This window comes from Bos grunniens, chromosome 10 (genome assembly GCF_055505025.1).
Source record: "Bos grunniens cultivar Pamir isolate PY7600 chromosome 10, Bosgru_T2T1.0, whole genome shotgun sequence".
Classification (NCBI taxonomy): Eukaryota; Metazoa; Chordata; class Mammalia; order Artiodactyla; family Bovidae; genus Bos; species Bos grunniens.
This window is the reverse complement of record NC_141174.1, coordinates 70,977,754-71,000,542: the sequence shown is the minus strand read 5'-3', so window position 1 is coordinate 71,000,542 and position 22,789 is coordinate 70,977,754. Positions and strand designations below refer to the sequence as shown.

The window sequence follows — 22,789 nt, the reverse complement described above, 5'->3', positions numbered from 1 at the left end:
TGGGTTCAGAAGAAACCTAAGCTTTAAAAACTTTTACCTATGTTTAAGAAATAAGCATGTCTTCAAAAGACATTTTGGTTACCATTTTCAAGTCATTTCTCTGTATATTCATTTTTAAAACAGAGTTCTGTGGAAAAGCCAGGATCACTTTGGTTTGCTTTTGTATTGTCAGTTTATACAGGCAATCTCAGAATAGGAGGGAGACTTTTGTAAATGACAAAAATAAAAGGGATGTGACTGTAGCATAAACATTCCTTGTCACAAACAGGTACGATGTGTTGTTTTATAATTACATCCCTACATGACGGTGAGGGTTAAGCCTCTCTTCATTAATGTGAAGCATGGAGAGACCCAGGCAGAGTCAGAATTTTCCATCTCCCCTTCCCTTTGCTCTGTATTCGTAATGCTTTGTTCCTTAGCTGTAGAAGGGCACATAATTCACTGGATTGAAAGCAAAGCCTCATTTGGTGATGAATGTAGCCACCATGCCTACCTGCATGACCAGTTCTGGAGCTACTGGAATAGGTAAGGCCCCATTATTTTTCTCTTAAGATAAACGATACTCTGCTGAAATTTCATTAGAAAAAAAATATTTTGTTTAGATGGTAAAAATGCTAGTAGCCTTTGTTTCTAGTAAATACGCAGACTTGATTAATGTATTCATTTCAGATAATTTCAACTTCTCTGCATTCATAATGTTACTTCACTTTTTAAAACAAAAAAATCTGTGCATGAGGTCAAAATTATTATATACTCCATTTTCCATTTTACAGTGATAATATTGGTGTCACTTAAAATATGAATAATAGAATGTGATATAATATTATTGACACTGACTTTCATCCTCTTGATGTGAAAGTTATGCCTTCTATCAGATCTTAAAAAAGTATTTTATCCTCAGCTCTCTGAGGAAAGTATCCAAACGATATGAAAGTCAAAACGAATTAACCTTCTAATGATAGAAAAGCATTTACCTACCAACTTAACCAACATTTCTAAAGGCATGGCAATCTCAGTGGTCAAGAAAAAGATGGTGTTGGAGGAAGGGGGAGGATGCTGTATTACTGAGTACCCCCTCATATGTCTGGGCCTGCAGATTATCTCAGTTAATACTCACAAGAAAGTGTGATTTGGGGATAATGGGATTTTATTCACAAGATTATTTGGGATAATGGGATTTTATTCCCATTTTACAAATAAGGAAATAATATGCCTACAGCTAGTTATCATGCATTGTCTTGGTCACTTCTAAATCCATGCAATTTTTAGTACAGCTCTATTGATGTTTACAATACAACTGTTGAAACTTTGGCATTTGCTATTATTGGAGTCCTAAGCTTTCATACGGAGAAGGCAATGGCACCCCACCCCAGTACTCTTGCCTGAAAACTCCCATGGATGGAGGAGCCTGGTAGGCTGCAGTCCATGGGGTCGCTAAAAGTTGGACACGACTGAGCGACTTCACTTTCACTTTTCACCTTCATGCATTGGAGAAGGAAATGGCAACCCACTCCAGTGTTCTTGCCTGGAGAATCCCAGGGACAGGGGAGCCTGGTAGGCTGCTGTCTATGGGGTCACACAGAGTCGGACACGACTGAAGTGACTTAGCATAGCATAGCATAAGCTTTCATTAGACCAGAAGGTGGATCAAAGAGTAACCTTCCTAAATTAACTGTGTTCCTTGGTACTGAACAACTTTAAGAATATGACGGTAGGATGGCATTGGTTTGGGTCACTAAGGAAGGAGACAGTAATATCTATGGGCAGTAGTATTACCCTGGAAGAAAACAGTGACAGTCTCCAGAATTTGGCATTATATTGTTACCCAGCTTTACAAAAGGCCAGTGGGCCTCGCCTGTAGCAGATGTGCTAAACTAAGCCCACTTTTTGCCATGGTAACAATGATCATGACAAAATGCTGAACGTAATGGCTTTCTTGATTTTCTTGTGTAATTGTGCGTGGCATCCGAGCTTTACTTTACAGGGATGGAGGAGGAAAGTGCAAAATGTTTTAGAAATCAATGCTGCTTCAGCGTTTCCTGTCTTTTATTCAGCCATTATTCAAATTAGCAGTAATGTGGTAAATTGAATTTCAGATTTTTAGCAATTTTATGATGAGTTGGAAATAGTAAAGAAAGCATCATTTTTGATAGTATAGGGAAAGCAATGACAAGAAAATCAAATTGTTTAAGTTTAGGTTGCTAAAGGATTTTTTTTTTTTTTTTAACTGCTAAACTGAATCATTTTGCATCAAGACTGTCTTCCCACTTTGGTACTGGTCAAGCCTTTTATGAGAAACAATTAGAATTTGAATCCAAAATAGTGAAGCTTACTTAAAAATTCTAAAGGCATGTCTTCATTCTAAAACAACTCAGCTGTTGTCTACTCTGTGCTCAGCCCTCACCATTTTAGAGGCTGATTAAAATAATCAAATCACCTGTATGATAAACTATGGATTATTCACATGGCTGGAGAGGGTTCAGAGCAGTGGATGATTTAATAGTTTGATTTGGACAAAATTTTGGATTATTTTGTTGCATGCTGCTTTTTAAATTTTAATGATGTTTTATTTATATGGTTACTACCTTTGCTACAATTACTACTGTTGGCTTGTGTTTCTTAAACACTTTCTTTGAATGTATGCGTTATGTGGTAAGGGGAAGCCAGATTATTCAAGAGGGAAATGCTCTACACAGAAGTCACTGGTTCACCACATGTCTGCAGAGAGGCCAAGAAAAGCAGGTCATACTGACATTCAATGTGGAACATAGAGGCATTTACTTGTAAGTAAGACTTGTCAGTGATGGGGCGTTTTGACTGAAGAAAAACTTAGCCCATTGACCAAAGTTTGGGAATCCTACATTTTTTCATATTTTCACCTCAACACACCTCAACAGCAGTTGCTAAAATTCCTCAGAGTTGGAAGAAATTGTCTCTCCCATCTGTAGGTAACCTTTCAAGAGGGTATTGGTTGCAGTTTGGGCTAATGGCTTTATTTGTGTAATAAGCCTCTGCTGCTGCTGCTGCTGCTGCTGCTAAGTCGCTTCAGTTGTGTCCGACTCTGTGTGACCCCGTAGACGGCAGCCCACCAGGCTCTGCCGCCCCTGGGATTCTCCAGGCAAGAACACTGGAGTGGGTTGCCATTTCCTTCTCCAATGCATGAAAGTAAAAAGTGAAAGTGAAGTCTCTCAGTCGTGTCCAACTCTTAGCGACCCCATGGACTGCAGCCTACCAGGCTCCTCCGTCCATGGGATTTTCCAGGCAAGAGTACTAGAGTGGGGTGCCATTGCCTTCTCCGAATAAGCCTCTAGTCAACATAAAACTGTTATCTAATGTCACACTGTTCTTAGATTTTCTTCCAGTTTTCTTGAGATATAATTGCCATACAGCCCTGTGTAAATTTAAGGTGTATATATAGCATAATAATTTGACATACATACATCACGAAATGATTATCAGAATTGTCACCCTATTTTTAACATTGGATCCTATGATAAGACTGTTCAGTTAATGTTTGAAAAATCGTAATCTTGTCTAAGCCTATTTTTCTATGTAAATAACTGCAGAGCCCTGAAGTTTAGTGTAATATTTCTCTGAGTTTTCTTTTTATGTAAATTGATATTCTTACTCACCCTATAAGCAACTCCTGACAAAGTTGACCACACCCTCCCTCTTTGTTAAAGCTTTTTTTTGTTCATTTTTAGCTTCCAAGAGACATTCTTCTGAGATTTTTTTCCCTGACTTCCACCTTGTGTATTCTTTCTCCTTTTCTGGTTCTTCGCCCTCTTCCCAGCTCTAGGCTTGAAGGCCCTGGAACTCAGCGCTCACCCTCCTCCCTCTTCTGTCTGCATAGTTCCTGGGTGTTCCCTGGAGATCTCACCAGAGACAGTGGCTTTCTATTTCATCTCGTGCTGCTATCTCTAACTTTCATCCCCAGCCCTAAGACTTTCCCCCTAGTACACATTTGTTTGTCTAAGCATCTGTCTGCTCAGTATCGCCTCCTGGATACCTAATTAATATCTCAGACTTTACATATCCAAAATTAAACTCCTGACTTTTCTCCTCAAGCTTATTAGCCTCTCAATGAGTGCCATCACAATCTCTCCCAATACTCAAGCCCAAAACCCCAAGTATCATCAGCAATTCACTGGCAGGTCCATTCAGCCCTGCCTTCACCACAGATCTCGCCGTGTGTCCCCACCACGCCTGCTGTTGCCTCACTGTCTGTCATCTTCTCTCGGACTATTACCACAGTTTCCAAAACTGGTCTTCTTACGTCAGCACTTGTACGCCTGCGGTCAGAGTTTCATACCCTAGGCAGAGTGACTCTCGGAAGATTGTGTCACTTCCCTGCTTAACACTCTTCAGTGGCTTCCCACCACATTTAAAATGCAACTGATATCCTAGAGGGAGATGAGGAGGGAGGTTCAAGAGGGAGGGACACATGTACACCTGTGACTGATTCATGTTGGTGTATGGCAGAAACCAATACAATACTGTGAAGCAAATATTTACAATAAAAAATTAAAAAAAAAAATACAATCCAAACTCTCTACCATGACATTCAGAGCCCTGTATGAACTGCCTCTCACCTCAGTCCTGGCCACACCTGTGCTCTCCCTTCACCTAGAGTTCTCTCTGTCTCTTAAACTTCCTTGGCAGCTTTCTCCATCTTTCTTGAATCTACGCTGCTTGTTTCTACTTCAAGACCCTCACTCTGGCTAATCCTTCGGCTTGGAACTGTCTTCACTTGGCTCTCCACGTAGCTTGCCCTTTACGATGCCATTCAGCTGTCTGCTCAAATTTCCTTCTTCAAGGGGACCTTCCCCAGCCACCCAGTCTAGATGGCGTCCCCCTCAGTCATTTCTCTCCTCAATCAGCTTTACTTTTTTCTTCATAAAATTTACCCTTATCTGAGGGAATGAGTAAGACTGTAGTTAGAAACATTTAAACACAAATTTACTTGGTTTGAAAGAGCTTTACCTTTTGTGTTGCTGTTTCTAATTACTACATGTGTGCAGCTCATTCTTTTATAATCAAAACTTCAAGAATTTTTTCTATCTTAATTCACTTCAAACAAAATTTAAATTTTGCAATAGGCACCTTCTCTAAAATCAGATTAAGTATAGAACTTGACCTGCCTTTCCGGCAAGTAGGCCCTCATCCCGGGTATGAACCTTGATTAACGAGCTCCTTAGAACTCTACAGTCCCCACTTCTGTGGGGTTTAAAGACTGCCTCTGAGAAGCAGCATTTGGGCCATAATAGAGCCCCAAATTATATAGGGCTATGTATACAGTTGCATAGAAAATACATGTATATTTACATATATCAGTGTGTGTGTATATATATGTGTGTATATGTATATATATGTATATCAGAATATTTCAGACTACATATATATACAAATTTATGCAGTTGACAACAAAAAAATATGCCCTCTCATCCTACTATTCTAGTCAAGAGGTGGGTTCTTTGACAATTTGACCTACATTACTAATAGCATTTTCATTTTCAGATGATGACAGATAAAGAAGAAACTAACTCTATAGTCTGAGGCCAGAATACACATGGGTTCTAACTTGTGGCCTTTCAAAGAAGCAGAAGCAGACACCCTAGGCTCACTTGAGTGGTTGAAGATAAAATGGGTCAGTTTGGATGAAAACACTGATGAACCTAAATTACGAAGAGCCACATGCAACCATACGGCACAGGAACCATGCCCAACAGCACCGAGTCAGGAACACAGAAATCTCATTTGTAAGCTCAGCCCAGTCCCCGGCCATTCTGGGCACATTCTGACACACTGCCATCAGTGGAGTCTTTTTAAAACCAAAGTGCACTTGGTAGCTAATACCTCTCTACTTCTCTCAAAGAAGATCTAAGCTTACTGACTGGGAAGAATAAGGCAAAGTTTTGTTTGAACATGATTTTCCAATTCAACGATCCTTGATGTAATGGGAGAAATCTATCCTGTTCTTGGGTTTGAAGCCAGGCCTTGCCACTCTCTGGATCCATTCCTGGAAACAGCTTGCTTAACCTCCCTGAGCCTTTATTTTTCTTCCTCAATATAATGGGGTTAATAATACCTTCTTCACATACTGTTGTGAAGATCAGTTGTTTAATACATACAAATCACTTTCACATTGCTTGGCAATCAACAGATGTACTCTCCTCTGTCTCTTTCTCCAGAGTATCATGGTCTGATGGAATGTAGAAATCTTCTCAGCAGATATTTTAATTTCCTTTTCTGCTAGATAAACTCCTACTTGGCTCACTTCAGCACTCAGCCTGACTGACATGTCGTTGGGAAACCTTCCTGTAGTTCAAGACTGGGTTCAGTGCCCCTCCTGTGTTTGCCTAATAATTTCATAGCATTTGTCAAATATTGTAATTGCTTGTTTACTTATCACCCTCCTCCAGTTAATATATTGAGTTCGGTCTTATCTGTTTTATCCATTGTCAAATGTCCAGAAGCCGGTGGGATGCCTGGCACATAGCTGCCAGTAGGTGGTCATAGATATTTATTGAACAAATGAGTATATGAATGAATTTTCTGATGCATAACAGACAACAACATTTTGAATCAACCAGTAAAAATTGTGTTAGACATTGTGACATTAAAACGCAAAAGGAGGACTTCCCTCATGATCCAGTGTTTGGAGCTCCACTGCAAGAAGCATGGGTTTAATCCCTGGTCAGGGAACTAAGATCTTTCTTGCTGCATGGCATGGCAAGAAAGAAAAAATAAAAACACAACAGGGCCAAATTTTTTCTTTAAGAATGCCACTCTAAGTATGGGGAGGAAAATGCTTCATTTTTCTAGAAAACTTTTATAGGCTTTCCAGATGTATAGACTTTTGCAGATGTTTACCATGAACTATAGCATGTTTACTTATATACAGTTTTAAAATAGAAAATAACCAATAACTACATGGTAAATACTATGAAGTTTTTTAGGCACATGCTTTTAATCTTAGATTGATTACTTGCTTTCACAAAACTTCAGCAAGGTAGGTATCTCATTTGAGATTTGACATGAAATGCCTTAAAAATCCAAGAGTAGGAATAGAGACTTATGAACATAAGAATAGAGACCTATGTACAATGTGCCCAAATATTTAGGGTTATGTTTCAAGCTCAGTTCAGTTCAGTCGCTCAGTTGTGTCCGACTCTTTGAGACCCCATGAATTGCAGCACACCAGGCCTCCCTGTCCATCACCAACTCCCGGAGTTCACTCAGACTCACATCCATCGAGTCGGCGATGCCATCCAGCCATCTCATCCTCTGTCGTCCCCTTCTCCTCCCGCCCCCAATCCCTCCCAGCATCAGAGTCTTTTCCAATGAGTCAACTCTTCGCATGAGGTGGCCAAAGTACTGGAGTTTCAGCTTTAGCATCAGTCCTTCCAAAGAAATCCCAGGGCTGATCTCCTTCAGAATGGACTGGTTGGATCTCCTTGCAGTCCAAGGGACTGTCAAGAGTCTTCTCCAACACCACAGTTCAGAAGCATCAATTCTTTGGTGCTCAGCTTTCTTCACAGTCCAACTCACATCCATACATGACTACTGGAAAAACCAGAGCTTTGACTAGACGGACCTTTGTTGGCAAAGTAATGTCTCTGCTTTTCTATATACTGTCTAGGTTGGTCATAATTTTCCTTCCAAGGAGTAAGCGTCTTTTAATTTCGTGGCTGCAGTCACCATCTGCAGTGATTTTGGAGCCCCCAAAAATAAAAGTCTGACACTGTTTCCACTGTTTCCTCATCTATTTGCCATGAAGTGATGGGACCAGATGCCATGATCTTCGTTTTCTGAATGTTGAGCTTTAAGCCAACTTTTTCACTCTCCTCTTTCACCTTCATCAAGAGGCTTTTTAGTTCCTCTTCACTTTCTGCCATAAGGGTGGTGTCATCTGCATATCTGAGACTTTATCCTGCATGAAGATCTGGAAATTCTGATTTGCATTAAGAATTCCTAGACTCCTTGGAGATCATGCTGCAGGTGGCAGTGTAGACAGAAGTGGCCCCACTGCATAGCCCATCTCCCTTTTCTTATCACTTTTGTCTCCATCCTGGGATTTCCCTGATGGCTTAGATGGTAAAGCATCTGAGTTCTATGCAGGAAGCCTGGGTTCAATTCCTGGATCGAGAAGATCCCTTGGAGAAGGGAACAGCTACCCACTCCAGTATTCTTGCCTGGAGAATTCCATAGACAGAGGAGCCTGGCGGGCTACAGTCCATAGGGTTGCAAAGAGTCAGACATGACTGAGAAGCTACCACTAACACTTAGGCTCCATCCTACACCTGGGAAGTTTCAAGCACAGCCCAGCCTGCACATCCAAGTTCCATGTACCTTTCCACAAACTTCTGCTCTTGGTCATCTCTCAGGCCAGAGGTGCACACTCTGGTGGTCTGCCCTCTTATCAAAAAGGCAGGCTCCAGGAGTGATCTCAGAGCTCTTCAATCAGGAAGTTCTGGGGTCCCTGGTAACAAAGAGTGTGGCCTAGAAAGGTATTGGCGGGGAGAGACATCAGGTGAAGATGTTCCCTTTGCTGCACAGACTCTTCACACCTTATGTGTGTTTGTGTGTGTGTGTGTGTGTGTGTGTGTGTGCGTGTGTATGTGTTAGTCCCTTAGTTGTGTCCTACTCTTTGTGACCGCATGGACTGTAGCCTGCCAGGCTCCTCTGTCCAGGGAACTCTCTAGGCAAGAATACTGCAGTGGGTAGCCATTCCCTTCTCCAGGGATCTTCCCAACCCAAAATTGGGTATCACATATTGCAGGCAGATTCTTTACCATCTGAACCACCAGGGAAGCCCTGGGCTGGGGTTCAACCAGAGGAGGCCAGAGCAGAATCCTCTAAAGTTTGGGTCTAGGCTATGGACCCCTCTTGACTGGGTCTAAAGGAAAGTATCAAAGTAAGCAAGTATATTTGTCTTCCAAAGTCATTTCTTTGCTGGTATTAGGATATGAGGGGAGATGAGTACCAGAGGAAATGAAGTCTTGATCATATTTATGTCTACCTGAAAAGATGAAGAGCTGAGTTCCATCTGTGGGATTTTTGAACCTTTGGCTCCAGAAAGTCTACTCTCCTAGAGGCAATGCTAAGCTAATACCTCTGCCACAAGAATTGATTTGACTTTAGTTCTTACCTCTAAGTATTTTTTTAAAGATTGGTTATCTACTCAATGGTTTACTGATTGCTTTCTCTGGTCTGTGCTAACCTGAGAGGTGAGGCATTTAGAATGGGGCTGCCCAGCAGTTAGACTCAAGGAAGGTATTTTTCAGAGGATGGCCAAAGTGTTTTTTTGTTTTTTGTTTTTTTTTTATGAAGATACTTCCAGGAAGCCTGCAATTAGCCAAATCACAGATTTCCAGTTATTTCAGTCTTGTTAACAACACATCTGTCTCAAGTTGGAGAATGAGCCTCAGTTATAGATGCTTTTGGAAACCTTCAATTACAGCAGCCTCAGAAAGCACCGCTGCTGTATACTAACAAGCAGTCCTCAGCAGCAACAAGAGACAGATTGACTAATAATTAGCAAATGTACTGCAGAAGGCCTCTCTAAAGGTAAAATATAATAATTTGCTTTTCCATTTCTTAGAGTGGAGCTGGTTGTGAGATACTGATGTCTCCTTGCTCCAAACAATACTTGACATTGTATTAGCTGGAGTAACCTTGAAATATTTTTTTTAAAGTGAAGGAAGTGTCTTCTGTGTATATAGTACTTTGAGTTTTCATAACATACCTTTTTTTTTTGCATTTGGAATGTGAATAGTAAGAACTTTCCCCATGAGGGAATTCATGTTTTCTGCCATTGTTAATTGTTTTCAGTGTTGACTTTAAATACAAAGCTGAATGAACACTAGAAATGTTGTCTTAGGCTGCTGAAGTGATATTTGCAGTAAGGAGATGGTGGTTGAGGAAACTGGTATGAGTTAAAGAATTAAAGGGAAAAAATAGACTTATAAAGAAATATGAATGAATTGCAGTTCCTCAGAAAGATGTCTGATTGTTGTCTTCAGATATATGCAAGATTTTTTCTTTTTGGTTGGTTGACCAGTTTTCCAAATCCAGGGACTTAAGAATTGTAGAAAGGATGACTCTTCTTGCTAAACTATTATGATAGAGTTAATATGAGTCACGTATGTTTCCGAAGGATTACCACAAATCAAAAGTTCTCTCAGGAGAAGATGAGCACACGTTCTTCTACTCTGCCATCTTGTCAGAATAGTGATACCCCACGTCCAAGGCCAAAGGAGAAGCCCCTACAAGACGGTAGGAGGAGTGAAGTCACATTTAGAATCAAACCCCAGACCTGCCAGAAATGCTCAGAGGGCTCAAACAAGACCTTGTGCGCACCAGGACCCAGAGGCCCCACAGAGACTGAGCCAGGCTTGCCTTCGAGTGTTTGAATGTCTCCTGCGGAGGCATGGGTCAGCAGTGACTTGCCCCAGGGACAGGGGCTCTGGCTGCAGCAGGCCTGGGTTACCCAGCCTGTGGCATAAGCCCTCTTGGAAGAGGTCACCATTAGCCCCTCCACAGAGATACCGAGCAGATGACCCACAAATTGCAGAACAATTATACCAAAGAAATTCTTGCACTGTGAAGAAAGTTCCAGGACACGCAACAGATTTCCCAACCTGGGGATCCAGCAAAGGGACTGAGAACCCCCAGGGAATTTGACTTTGGAGGTGAGTGGGAGATGGAGCCAGACTTGTCTGTGAGTGTCCAGGAGTCCAAACAATAGGGAGGGGAAACAGCCCAGCCCTTCAACAGAAAATTTGATTAAAGATTTACTGAGCCTGGCCCCGCCCATCAGAACAAGACCCAGTTTAGTCTCTCCCTTCAGGAAACTTACATAAGCCTCTTATCTTCATTCATCAGAGAGCAGACAATGAAAACCACAATCTCAGAAAACTAACGGAACTGATCACATGGACCACGGTCCTGTCTAACTCAGTGAAACTATGAGCCATGCCGTGTAGGGCCACCCAAGACGGACAGGTCATGGTGGAGAGTTCTGACAAAACGTGGTCCGCTGGAGAAGGGAATGGCAAACCACTTCAGTATTCTTGCCTTGAGAACCCCATGAACAGTATGAAAAGGCAAAAAAAATATGACACTGAAAGATGAACTCCCCAGGTCAAGATGCCCAATATGCAACTGGAGTAGAGTAGAGAAATAACTCAGAAAGAATGAAGAGATGGAGCCAAAGTGAAAACAATGTCCAGCTGTGGATGTGATTGGTGATGGAAGTAAAGTCTGATGCTGAAAAGAGCAATATTGCATAGGAACCTGGAATGTTAGGTCCATGAATCAAGGCAAATTAGAAGTGGTCAAACAGGAGATGGCAAGAGTGAACATTGATATTTTAGGAATCAGTGAACTAAAATGGACTTGAATGGGTGAATTTAATTCAGATGACCATTATATCTACTACTGTGGGCAAGAACCCCTTAGAAGAAATGGAGTAGCCCTCATCGTCAACAAAAGAGTCCAATATGCAGTACATGGGTGCAATCTCAAAAACGACAGAATGATCTCGGTTCGTTTCCAAGGCAAACCATTCAATATCACAGTAATCCAAGTCTATGCCCCAACCACTAATACCGAAGAAGCTGAAGTTGAACAGTTATATGAAGACCTACAAGACCTTCTAGAATTAACAGAAGATGTTAACAAACATCCAAACAGATGTTCTTTTCATCATAGGGGACCAGATTGCAAAAGTAGGAAATCAGAAGATACCTGGAGTAACAGGCAAGTTTGGCCTTGGAGTACAAAATGAAGCAGGGCAAAGGCTAACAGAGTTTTGCCAAGAGAAAGCACTGGTCATAGCAAACACTCTCTACCAACAACACAAGAGATGACCCTACAGATGGACATCACCAGGTGGTTGACATCTAAATCAAACTGATTAAATTCTTTGCAGCCAAAGATGGAGAAGCTCTATACAGTCAGCAAGGAGAAGGTGATGGCACCCTACTCCAGGACTCTTGCCTGGAAAACCCCATGGACAGAGGAGCCCGGTAGGCTGAAGTCCATGGGGTTGCTAAGAGTTGGACACGACTGAGCGACTTCACTTTCACTTTTCACTTTCATGCGTTGGAGAAGGAAATGGCAACCCACTCCAGTGTTCCTGCCTGGAGAATCCCAGGGACGAGGGGAGCCCGGTGGGCTGCCATCTATGGGGTCGCACAGAGTCAGACATAACTGAAGCGACTTAGCAGCAGCAGCAGCAGCATACAGTCAGCAAAAACAAGACCAGGAGCTAACCATGGCTCAAATCATGAACTGCTTATTGCCAAATTCAGACTTAAATTGAAGACAGTAGGAAAAACCACTAGACCATTCAAGAGATATGACCCAAATCAAATCCTTTACAATTATAGAGTGAAAGTGACAAACGGATTCAAGGGATTCGATCTGATAGACAGTACCTAAAGAACTATGGATGGAGGTTCGTGACATTTTACAGGAGACAGTGATCAAGACCATCCCCAAGAAAAGGAAATGCAAAAAGGCAAAATGGTTGTCTGAGGAGGCCTTACAAATAACTGAGAAAAGAAGAGAAGCTAAAGGCAAAGAAGAAAAAGTAAAGATATCCCCATCTGAATGCAGAATTCCAAAGAATAGCAAAGAGAGATAAAGCCTTCCTCAATGATCAATGCAAAGTAATAGAGGAAAACAATAGAATGGGAAAGACTAGAGATCTCTTCAAGAAAATCAAAGATACCAAGGGAATGTTTCATGCAAAGATGGGCACAATAAAGGACAGAAATGGTATGGACCTAACAGAAGCAGAAGATATTAAGAAAAGGTTTGATATGTGGTTCAGTTCAGTCACTCACTCATGTCCGACTCTTTGTGACTGAAAGGACTGCAGCACACCAGGCCTCCCTGTCCATCACCAGCTCCCAGAGCTTGCTCAAACTCATGTCCATTGAGTCGGTGATGCCATCCAACCATCTCACCCTCTGTTGTCCCCTTCTCCTCCTGCCTTCAATCTTCAATCCCAGCAAAATGTCTTCATGACCAGATAAGCACGATGGTGTGATCACTCACTTAGAGCCAGACATCCTGGAATGTGAAGTCAAGTGGGCCTCAGGAAGCATCACTATGAACAAAGCTAGTGGAAGTGATGGAATTCCAGCTGAGCTTTTTGAAATTCTAAAAGATGATGCTGTGAAAGTGCTGCACTCAATATATCAGCAAATTTGGAAAACTCAGCAGTGGCCACAGGACTGGAAAAGGTCAGCTTTCATTCCAATCCCAAAGAAGGGCAATGCCAAAGAATCCTCAAACTACTGCACAATTGCATTCATCTCATAGGCTAGCAAAGTAATGCTCAGAATTCTCCAAGCCAGGCTTCAACAGTATGTGAACCGTGAACTTCTAGATGTTCAAGCTGGTTTTAGAAAGGGCAGAGGAACCAGAGATCAAATTGCCAACATCCATTGGATCATCAAAAAAGCAAGAGAGTTCCAGAAAAACATCTACTTCTCCTTTGTTGACTACACTAAAGCTTTTGACTGTGTGGATCACAGCTAACTGGAAAATTCTTAAAGAGATGGGAATACCAGACTACCTGACCTGCCTCCTGAGAAATCTGTGTGCAGGTCAAGAAGTGACAGTTAGAACCAGACATGGAACAACAGACCTGTTCCAGATTGGGAAAGGAGTACATTAAGGCTGTATATTGTCACCCTGCTTATTTAACTTATATGCAGAGTACATCATGAGAAATGCCGGGCTGGATGAAACACAAGCTGGAATCAAGATTGCCAGGAGAAATATCAATAACCTCAGACATGCAGATGACACCACCCTTATGGCAGAAAGTAAAGAGGAACTGAAGAGTCTCTTATTGAAAGTGAAAGAGGAGAATGAAAAGCTGGCTTAAAACCAACATTCAGAAAACTAAGATCATGGCATCCAATCCCATTACTTCATGGCAAATAGATGGGGAAACAGTGAAAACGGTGAGAAACTATTTTTATGGGTTCCAAAATCACTGCAGATGGTTACTGCAGCCTTGAAATTAAAAGGGCACTTGCTCCTTTGAAGAAAAGCTATGACCAACCTAGATAGCATATTAAAAAGCAGAGATATTACTTTGCCAACAAAGGTCTGTCTAGTCAAAGCTATGGTTTTTTTCAGCAGTCATGTATGGATGTGAGAGTAGGCCATAAAGAAAGCTGAGTGCTGAAGAATTTATGCTTTTGAACTGTGGTGCTGGAGAAGACTCTTGAGAGTCCCTTGGACTGCAAGGAGATCCAACCAGTCCATCCTAAAGGAAATCAGTCCTGAATATTCATTGGAAGGACTGATGTTGAAGCTGAAACTCCAATACTTTGGCCACCTGATGTGAAGAACTGACTCATTGGAAAAGACCCTGATGCTGAGATTGAAGACTGAAGGTAGGAGGAGAAGGGGACAACAGAAGATGAGATGGTTGGATGGCATCACCAACTCGATGGACATGAGTTTGAGCAAGCTCTGGGAGCTGGTGATGGACAGGGAGGCCTGGTGTTTGCAGTCCATGGGATCACAGAGTTAGATGCAACTGAGCAACTGAACTGATGATAAACTGATGATATTTGATTTGCTAAAAATTCATTAAGAAATTTTACATCTGCTTTCATGAGAGAGATTTGTCAGTGATTTACTCTTTCTTCTAAACTCTTTGCCTGGTTTTGGCACTATGGTAGCCTTATAGTATGAGTTGGGAAGTAGTCCTTTCTTGATTTTCTGGAAAAGTTTGTGTAGAATTGTTATTTCTTCATTAACTATTGGGTTCAGTTCAGGGCAGTCGCTCAATCATGTCCGACTCTGTGACTCCATGGACTGCACCACGCCAGCCTCCCTGTCCATCACCATCTCCTGGAGTTTACTCAAACTCGTGTCCATCGAGTCGGTGATGCCATCCAGACATCTCATCCTCTGTTGTCCCCTTCTCCTCCTGCCCCCAATCCCTCCCAGCATCCGAGTCTTTTCCAATGAGTCAGCTCTTCGCATGAGGTGGCCAAAGTATTGGAGTTTCAGCTTCAACATCAGTCCTTCCAATGAACACCCAGGACTGATCTCCTTTAGGATGGACTGGTTGGATCTCCTTGCAATTCAAGGGACTCTCAAGAGTCTTCTCCAACACCACAGTTCAAAAGCATCAATTCTTCAACACTCAGCTTTCTTCATAATCCAACTCTCATATCCATACATGACTACTCCCAGTCAAATGATCTGGGGATATTTTTTGTGGGAAGATTTTAAACTGACTAAAATTGATTGATATAGGGATTCAGGTTATCTATTTTTTTCTTGAGTGAACTTTGGTACTTTGTGCCTTTTAAAGAGTTTATTCATTTTATTTAAGTTGTGGAATATATTAGTATAAACTTGCTGAGAATGCTCCCATATTCTTTTAATAGCTGTAGAATCTGGAGTGGTGTCACCTTATTCATTCCTGATGTTGATAATTTTGTCTACTTTTCCAGATCTATCTGCCTAGAGCTTTATCAATTTTATTGGCCTTCTGAAAAAATGAATATTTTGTTTTACTGACTTTTTCCTGTTGGTTTTCTTTTGTCTTTTTCATTGATTTTTAATCTGATTGTTACTGTTCCCTATTTTAGCTTCTATTTGCTCTTTTTTGTTTCTAGTTTTCTAAGATGGAGCCTGAGGTTATTTATTTGAAATCATTCTCTTTTACCAGTAAAGGCAATTTAGTGCTAAAATCGCCTCAAAGTACTGCTTTAGCTGTATTGCAGAAAATATTATATGTTGTATTTTTATTTGGTTCCAAATATTTTCCTTTTTTTTTCTTTCTCCATTTTGTTTTCCAAATACTTTATTTTTATTTCTTCTTTGACTCACAGTCTCTTTAAAAGAATGCTCTGTTTTGTTTCCAAATATTTGGAACTTGTTCACATGTCTTTCTGTTATTGGTTATTAATTTAATTTCATTAAAGTCAGAAACAAACTTGAATCCTTTTAAAATTATTGATACTTCTTTTATGACAAATTTTAATTGCCTGGTCTTCCCATTTTCCCAGTTTCTTCTTCTCAACTCTGAAAGAGACTCCTGGACTTCACCGAGGTTCTTCCTCCCAACATTGTAGCACGGAAACGTTCTCCAGGCAGCAAGTTGGGAAATCAAAGTGCTTGCCTCTTTCCTTGCCCATCATTCAGGGGTGACTGTCCATCACTGGTTGATGTCTATTGTTAGCTATTTTGTTTGTTTGTTTTTTAGGTATTTCCAGCAGGAAGATAAATGTAGTCCCTGTTACCTCATCATGGCTCCAAGTACATGTTTTCTCAATTATGATTTTTAACAGAATTTAACACACTGTAAACCAGTTTGTCTTGTTTAACATTAGCCTTGTAATCTTACTGATGCTATTTTAGACTTCATTATCATCCTAAGCAAATCTTCTTAAGCATTAACTATGAATAGAATGGGCTTCCCTGGTGGCTCAGTGGTCAAGAAACCACCTGCAGGAGACGTGGGTTTGATTCTCTGGGTCAGGAAGATCCCCTAGAGAAGGAAATCATGACCCACCCCGAGATTTTTGCCTGGGAAACCCCATGGACAGATGGAGCCTGGTGGGCTACAGTCCATGGTTCACAAAAGAGTCAGACCCTACTTAGCAATTAAAACAACAACATGAATAGAATAATTTTTGAGCGAGTGCTGTGGAAACCTTAAAATTTCTTTCTTTTGGTATCTGTTTCTCAAACAGTCATCTATATATTCTCTGTCTTTTGCCTAGCCTTCTGAGAGTTCGAATGGAATTTTCAGTCACTACTTTTTGCCCAACAAAAGAGAAGGTTTTTTTGTATCATTAAGGCCAAAGATTGGATAATAAGCTTATGGTTGTTAGAAAGCCACTTTCTTTGGTCATCTTTTGATAGCACCCACTAAGGGTGTCTGCTGCCTCTTTGACTGAAATAGAGCTAGCCATCTTTTGATGAGATAGAGTCCTGTTCACAGAAGTTATGCCTGTCCTCTTTCTTTTCTCTCCCTCTATATGTAAGGAACAGCGTTTTTCCATTTTTGACCACCTTCTGTCATCCAGCCCCTGGGATGGGTGAACTGTACATGTGATAAGGCTGCATTGCTGTTGCTCATTCTCTTCTCACACATGTGCAACATGGAAAATGAGCCATGAATATAATTTTCATGTCTCAGACTCTTCTTCTCATAATACAGAAATATATATGCATACATAATGGCCATGGTAAGCATCCTTTCCCTCTAATTTCTAATTGACCCTGGAAGTCATGTTCTTATGAAAATTAAGTCTTCTATACGAATTCTGTTATCTATTAACATGTCACTTTATTCTTTTTTTTTTTTTCTTTTTCTTGTCCTCTCCTTTACATTCTTAGTATACCTTTATGATTTGTGTGAATTCTACTTTATTGGGTTTACTCCCTTCTCTTACTGAATCACTTACATTGAGATGCTTCCTGTATTTTCAGTTCAGTTCAGTTCAGTCACTCAGTTGTGTCTGACTCTTTGCGACCCCATGAACCATAGCACGCTAGGCCTCCCTGTCCATCATCAACTCCCGGAGTCCACCCAAACCCATGTCCATTGAGTCGGTGATGCCATCCAACCATCTCATCCTCTGTCATCCCCTTCTCCTCCTGCCTTCAATCTTCCCCAGCATCAGTCTTTTCCAGTGAGTCAACTCTTCGCATCAGATGGCCAAAGTATTGGAGTTTCAGGTGCAACATCAGTCCTTCCAGTGAACACCCAGGACTGATCTCCTTTAGGATGGACTGGTTGGATCTCCTTTCAGTCCAAGGGACTCTCAAGAGTCTTCTCCAACACTACAGTGTTTTGTTCACCCTTATTTTCTCTTAAAAATTCTACCAACAAGGTATCTTGTTAACCCCTTCCTGCTTCTCCTTCTGTTTTCCTTTTTTTCATTTCCTTCACTTCTGTATCTGGCAACTTTGCTATCATCACCACCTCTCCATTTTAAATTCAGTCTTAACAGCATTGCTGATAACGCATTTTAAGTGATCATAAATTCTAAATTCATACAAAATTTTTTTATTTAGAACAGAGGATTTTTTAATTCAAAGATCATCTATTTTTGTAAATATGAGCTTGTCACAGTTGTCCTTGATAGTTTTGGCTGGAATACTTTCAGAGCACTGTATATTGATTATGGAAGTGGTGAAAATGAAGTCATTGGTTGTGTGCACAGGTCAGGTGTATGAAATCATATTGAGCTCAACACTAGAGCGAAATACTTGATCAGCCCCAATTGGTTTTCATTGTTTAATATGAAATACATATTTTTACCACTACATGTTTCTAATTCAACACATTGTAGGTCCCAAGGTAGTAACACAGATAGTAGATACTGAGCAGCACAGATACTGAGCTCCTTCTATATAGAGGCACTATATTATATATTTATACATATATTTATATATTATATATTTCAGAGGGTACAAAGATAAGCAACACCTAACTTTGCTTTCAAGGAATTTAATTCAATCCAGTAGTCATATACAGATGTGAGGATTGAACCATAAAGAAAGCTGAGAGCCAAAGAATTGGTGCTTTCAAATTGTGGTGCTGGAGAAGACTCTTGAGAGTCCCTTGGACAGCAAGGAGATCAAACCAGTCCATCCTAAGGGAAATCAACCCTGAATATTCACTGGAAAGACTGATGCTAAAACCAAAGCTCCAATACTTAGGCTATCTCATGCAAAGAGCTGACTCACTGGTAAAGACCCTGATGCTGGGAAAGAGGGCAGGAAGAGAAGCAGGTGACAGAGAATGAGATGGTTGGATTACATCACCAACTCAATGGATATGAGTTTGAGCAAGCTCCAGGAGATAGTGAAGGACAGGGAAGCCTGGATTGCTGCGGTTCATGGGGTCACAAAGAGTTGGACACAACTTAGCGACTGAACAACAACAAGTAGGGAAACAACATGTACATAAATCACAAAAATAGCTAACACTGAACACTAACTATATTCTAGAATCTGGTTTAAGCACTGCTATGTATTATCCTTTTTGATCCACATAACAGTCCTATGAGATCAATACTGGGTTTTTATGCTCATTTCATATGAGAAAGTTGAGGCATAGAGAGGTTGAGTGCGCAGGTCAAAGTAATATACCTGGAAAACCAGGGGAGATTTTTGAATAGACGAGTGGCATGGTCAGGCTTGAACTTCAGGCTAGATATTCTCATAGCAATGGTCGGGGTAGACAGAAGCAAGAAGTTGGAAACTGGAACACAACTGCTATTCCAGTCATTTGTGTTGGAGTAACCCATTAATTCCTGAACTATAATGATGGTGGTGGAAATGGAAAGAGACTATATAGACTTACAGAGATAAGAAAGAATCTGACAAGTTGATTAAATGATGTTGTTTTGGGCAGTGTGAAACAGTGATAACTTTGAGGTTTTGGTATTGGTATTGGGGAGAACAATGATGCTCTTAAGGAACTGAGAATAGAAAATAACTTAGGTTAGTGATTACTGCAATTGTGATGCTTAGAAGTTTCCAAAGGGAACTGGTTTGTGGGACGGGGTCATGAAGATTCCCTGGAGAAGGAAATGGCAACCCACTCTAGTATTCTGGCATGAAGAATTCTATGGAGAGAGGAGCCTGGTGGACTCCATGGGGTCGCAAAGAGTCATACACTACTGAGTAACTAACACTTTCACTTTTCATAATAAAGCTTAGAGAATTGATTAAGTATTATTTTTACAGTGAATAAAGTTTTTTCTAAATTTATAACTCTCAACATTCATCTCTTACATTGAAACATTTCTAAAATAATTTGTCTAGTTGCATTGAATCTGATTATTTGCAGTATTGATAGTTAACATCAGTTTCTGTCAAGAGTCATATGGATTGAGAAAGTTGTACCAAATTGTAAGAACCTAGGGCTTTTAACAATCATGCTTGAAAGAAACCTTGGGAGTTGCATTTGTCAAGCAGCTAGGAAAACCATTCATGCATACCCCGCGTCCAAAGCTCCACAGGCAGCCCAAACGTGAAGAACTGAAAGGTCATTCTTCTTCCTGCGGTGTGATGGTTTGTTGACATATTTTGACACACCAATACAATGCTGAAAGGATCCAACCTTCCTGCAGTACTGGAGAACTCAGGTCTGGACAGAGTACCTGACACTCATTGCATTGCTTTCTTCACCTTTCTCCTCCTCCATAGATAAACTTGTTCTTCAAACATGAAATGCTGCCTTCCCTGCAGAAATATAACAAATTTTAAATGAAGATAAGTGATTGCTTTTTAAATGTCTTGAGCTTTGTTTTTTCCAGTTACCATCAAGCTGAAAACTTTACTTGGACCTATTCATGCTAGTAATTCAAATGAATTTGTTTTTCAAAATGATAAATGTGAATGGAGATTATTAATGCTTGAGAGACGGAAACTAAACAAATGAAGAGGTCTCTGTGCTGTGATATGTTTTGCAGTCTTCATCGTTGTGATAGAAACCAGTTTATTAGAGTTCACATGTTTGAAGATTACCTCTAAAGTGCAGATGTTTTCATGTACATACAGGTAAATCTTAGGTAGCTTTCGAAGTGCTTGCCTCAGAAGTACATCGTATGTTAAGAGGTTGAAGGGTTAGGTTAAAACCAGAGAGCTGTCAGAAGAGTTTTCTGTCATATGTAAATGTGTTCTGTGTTAGGATTATATACTGTGAAAAGGAGCTTTTGTTAGTTACCCATTTTATCTCTTAATGCAATATCATGGTGATGTGAGGATGGAAATAAAAAACATTTACCATAATGAATTTATACCATTAATGAAATATAAAAGTAGTAGGCTAAAGTACCTCTTAATCGGGAGCAGCTATTCAGAAAGATTTTCTTGCTGTCTCCACAACTAGTAAATATAAAGTGGAATAATATTCTCCAAGCATTTAGAATGCACTTTGCAAAATGTGAAAAGTTTTGTGTATTTGTCATAATATTGGAAAAGAGTATTCAAGTATTTCAGTGATATTGTTTCCAAATGTGATAATTGTCTGCCAAATTAAAATACTTCCATCCAAGTTAAATATTTTAGTGGCATACCTAAAATTAAGATGGAAATTTTGAAGTACTAACTTGTTTCAAACTATTACCTATCTTACATAATCTTTGAAGTTTCCAGTTAGCACCCCGAGCCTCATGCATCTTTGTTGGATTTGTTTCCCTTTCTGTTTTCTCCATGCTTCCAAAAGTTGTCATGTCACTGGAAACCAAACCCCAGTACCGACAGAACACTTAAGGCTCCCACCTAGATTACCACCAGGCTTCAACTGCAATTGCCTCATTCAGGTTAGACCTCTAAGAAGTTTGTGTGTTCTGAGAGCTGACAGCCCTGATCCTGGTCTGCCTGCCCAGGATCTGGTCACACAGGCTCCCCTGTGCCAAAAGGTGGCCACCATCCCAGACCTTACCTTTCAGGATTTTATGTAATTTTTTTTTGACACATATATCTGCCCTTGCAGATGTATTTCTCATTGTAGTCTCTGTCTACATAAGAATAGTTGAAAACCTCTTTTTGCATAAATGTTACATAGGTTAATTTTACTTCTCAATGACAGATTTTCCTGCTGAAACTCAAGTGGTGAAAATCTTTTCTGTTTTCTAACCATTCTCCGTGAAACCTTATAACCCCCACACCCAACATGTGGGGACATGCACATATGTGCATGCACGTGTGCACATGAACACACACTTCTCACAAATTGCTTTGAACACACAGCAAATCTGTTTGAAATGACAGGGAAAGGGTTAAGTCCTGACAATCTTTTTACTAGATTTATTAGTGACTTAATGTCTACACACGTCTTTCTTTAAATTTACCCCTAGGTACCCAGGCATAAATTACCCCAATTGTTTCTAATATTATACCACTTTACAAACATGTTTTCCTCAGAAAGTACACCACGAACTTCTATTGTTTTGCCAAGTTCCTGGAATTCTTTTATAAATTCTTAGTAAAATTTCTTTCATTTTGGTGAGAAAAAATATATTCTATCAATTACTTTAAAAAGCAATAATTCATTATAGTTGATCATAAATGTCAGGAAGCAAAGACCCAGCTGAAGCATTTTGTCACTAATCATGCTGTTTTTCTTCTAATTAGTTAATTTACATTTTACAAATTAAGGGTAAAATCCAGACAGAAGATAACATCATAGCTTTAACTGACCTATATTTGTATCTGCCAAATTTAAGTTAATTAGAAATGTAGATGCTGTTTGTTTTAGTTGTCAGAAAAGCTCATCTTTTTTCCTTAAAAAAAAAAAAGTAGACACACTTTTTCCCCCCTCAGCATTTATCATCTAAATAATAGTCTTGCCAAGATGGCAGCCTCATAATAAACTCTTTTCAGTGGAGTGATGGGTAATGAAGCTTGCTTGTGAAGGCAGCGAAAAATGTTGTCTGGCCAAATGCATGAATATGATGGCTAGAGAATCAGTGGACTTTCTCAGTCATCAATCTTTTTAGTAGCCTCTTATACATCTGAATATTTTGATAGATGATCTAATAATTGAGTTATCTATCTTTCTAACTATCAGAGTTGCATAAAAATTATTCTCACATGCTACTGAATATTAAATATATTAGGCATCCAGTAAATTTTTCATAAAAAGGGCCAAAAGGTGAAAGATGTTTGTTATACTATAAATACCGCTTAATACATTGAATGTTAAGCCCTCTGAAAACTTCCAACTCTTTAATTTCTTTTGTGAGAAGCAGATACATACTTAAAAAGGAGGACATGC

General features: G+C 40.1%; 1 protein-coding gene across 20 annotated transcripts in view; it reads left to right on the top strand.

Annotated features, from left to right (window-relative positions):
* Positions 1-22,789, top strand: part of CDIN1 (CDAN1 interacting nuclease 1) — a 231,340-nt gene that overhangs the window by 124,157 nt on the left and 84,394 nt on the right. For 10 of the 20 annotated variants that reach the window (XM_086321996.1, XM_086321992.1, XM_086321995.1 and 7 more), the window contains one exon: positions 420-525. The exons of 6 other annotated variants lie outside the window; for them this stretch is intronic. In XM_086321996.1, the coding sequence (XP_086178122.1) occupies positions 420-525 (106 nt within the window). Of the gene's footprint in view, positions 1-419; positions 526-5,517; positions 6,446-16,055; positions 16,393-22,789 lie in introns of those variants that run through there. 4 more of the 20 variants (XM_086321993.1, XM_086321989.1, XM_086322002.1 and 1 more) reach the window with 2 other exon arrangements.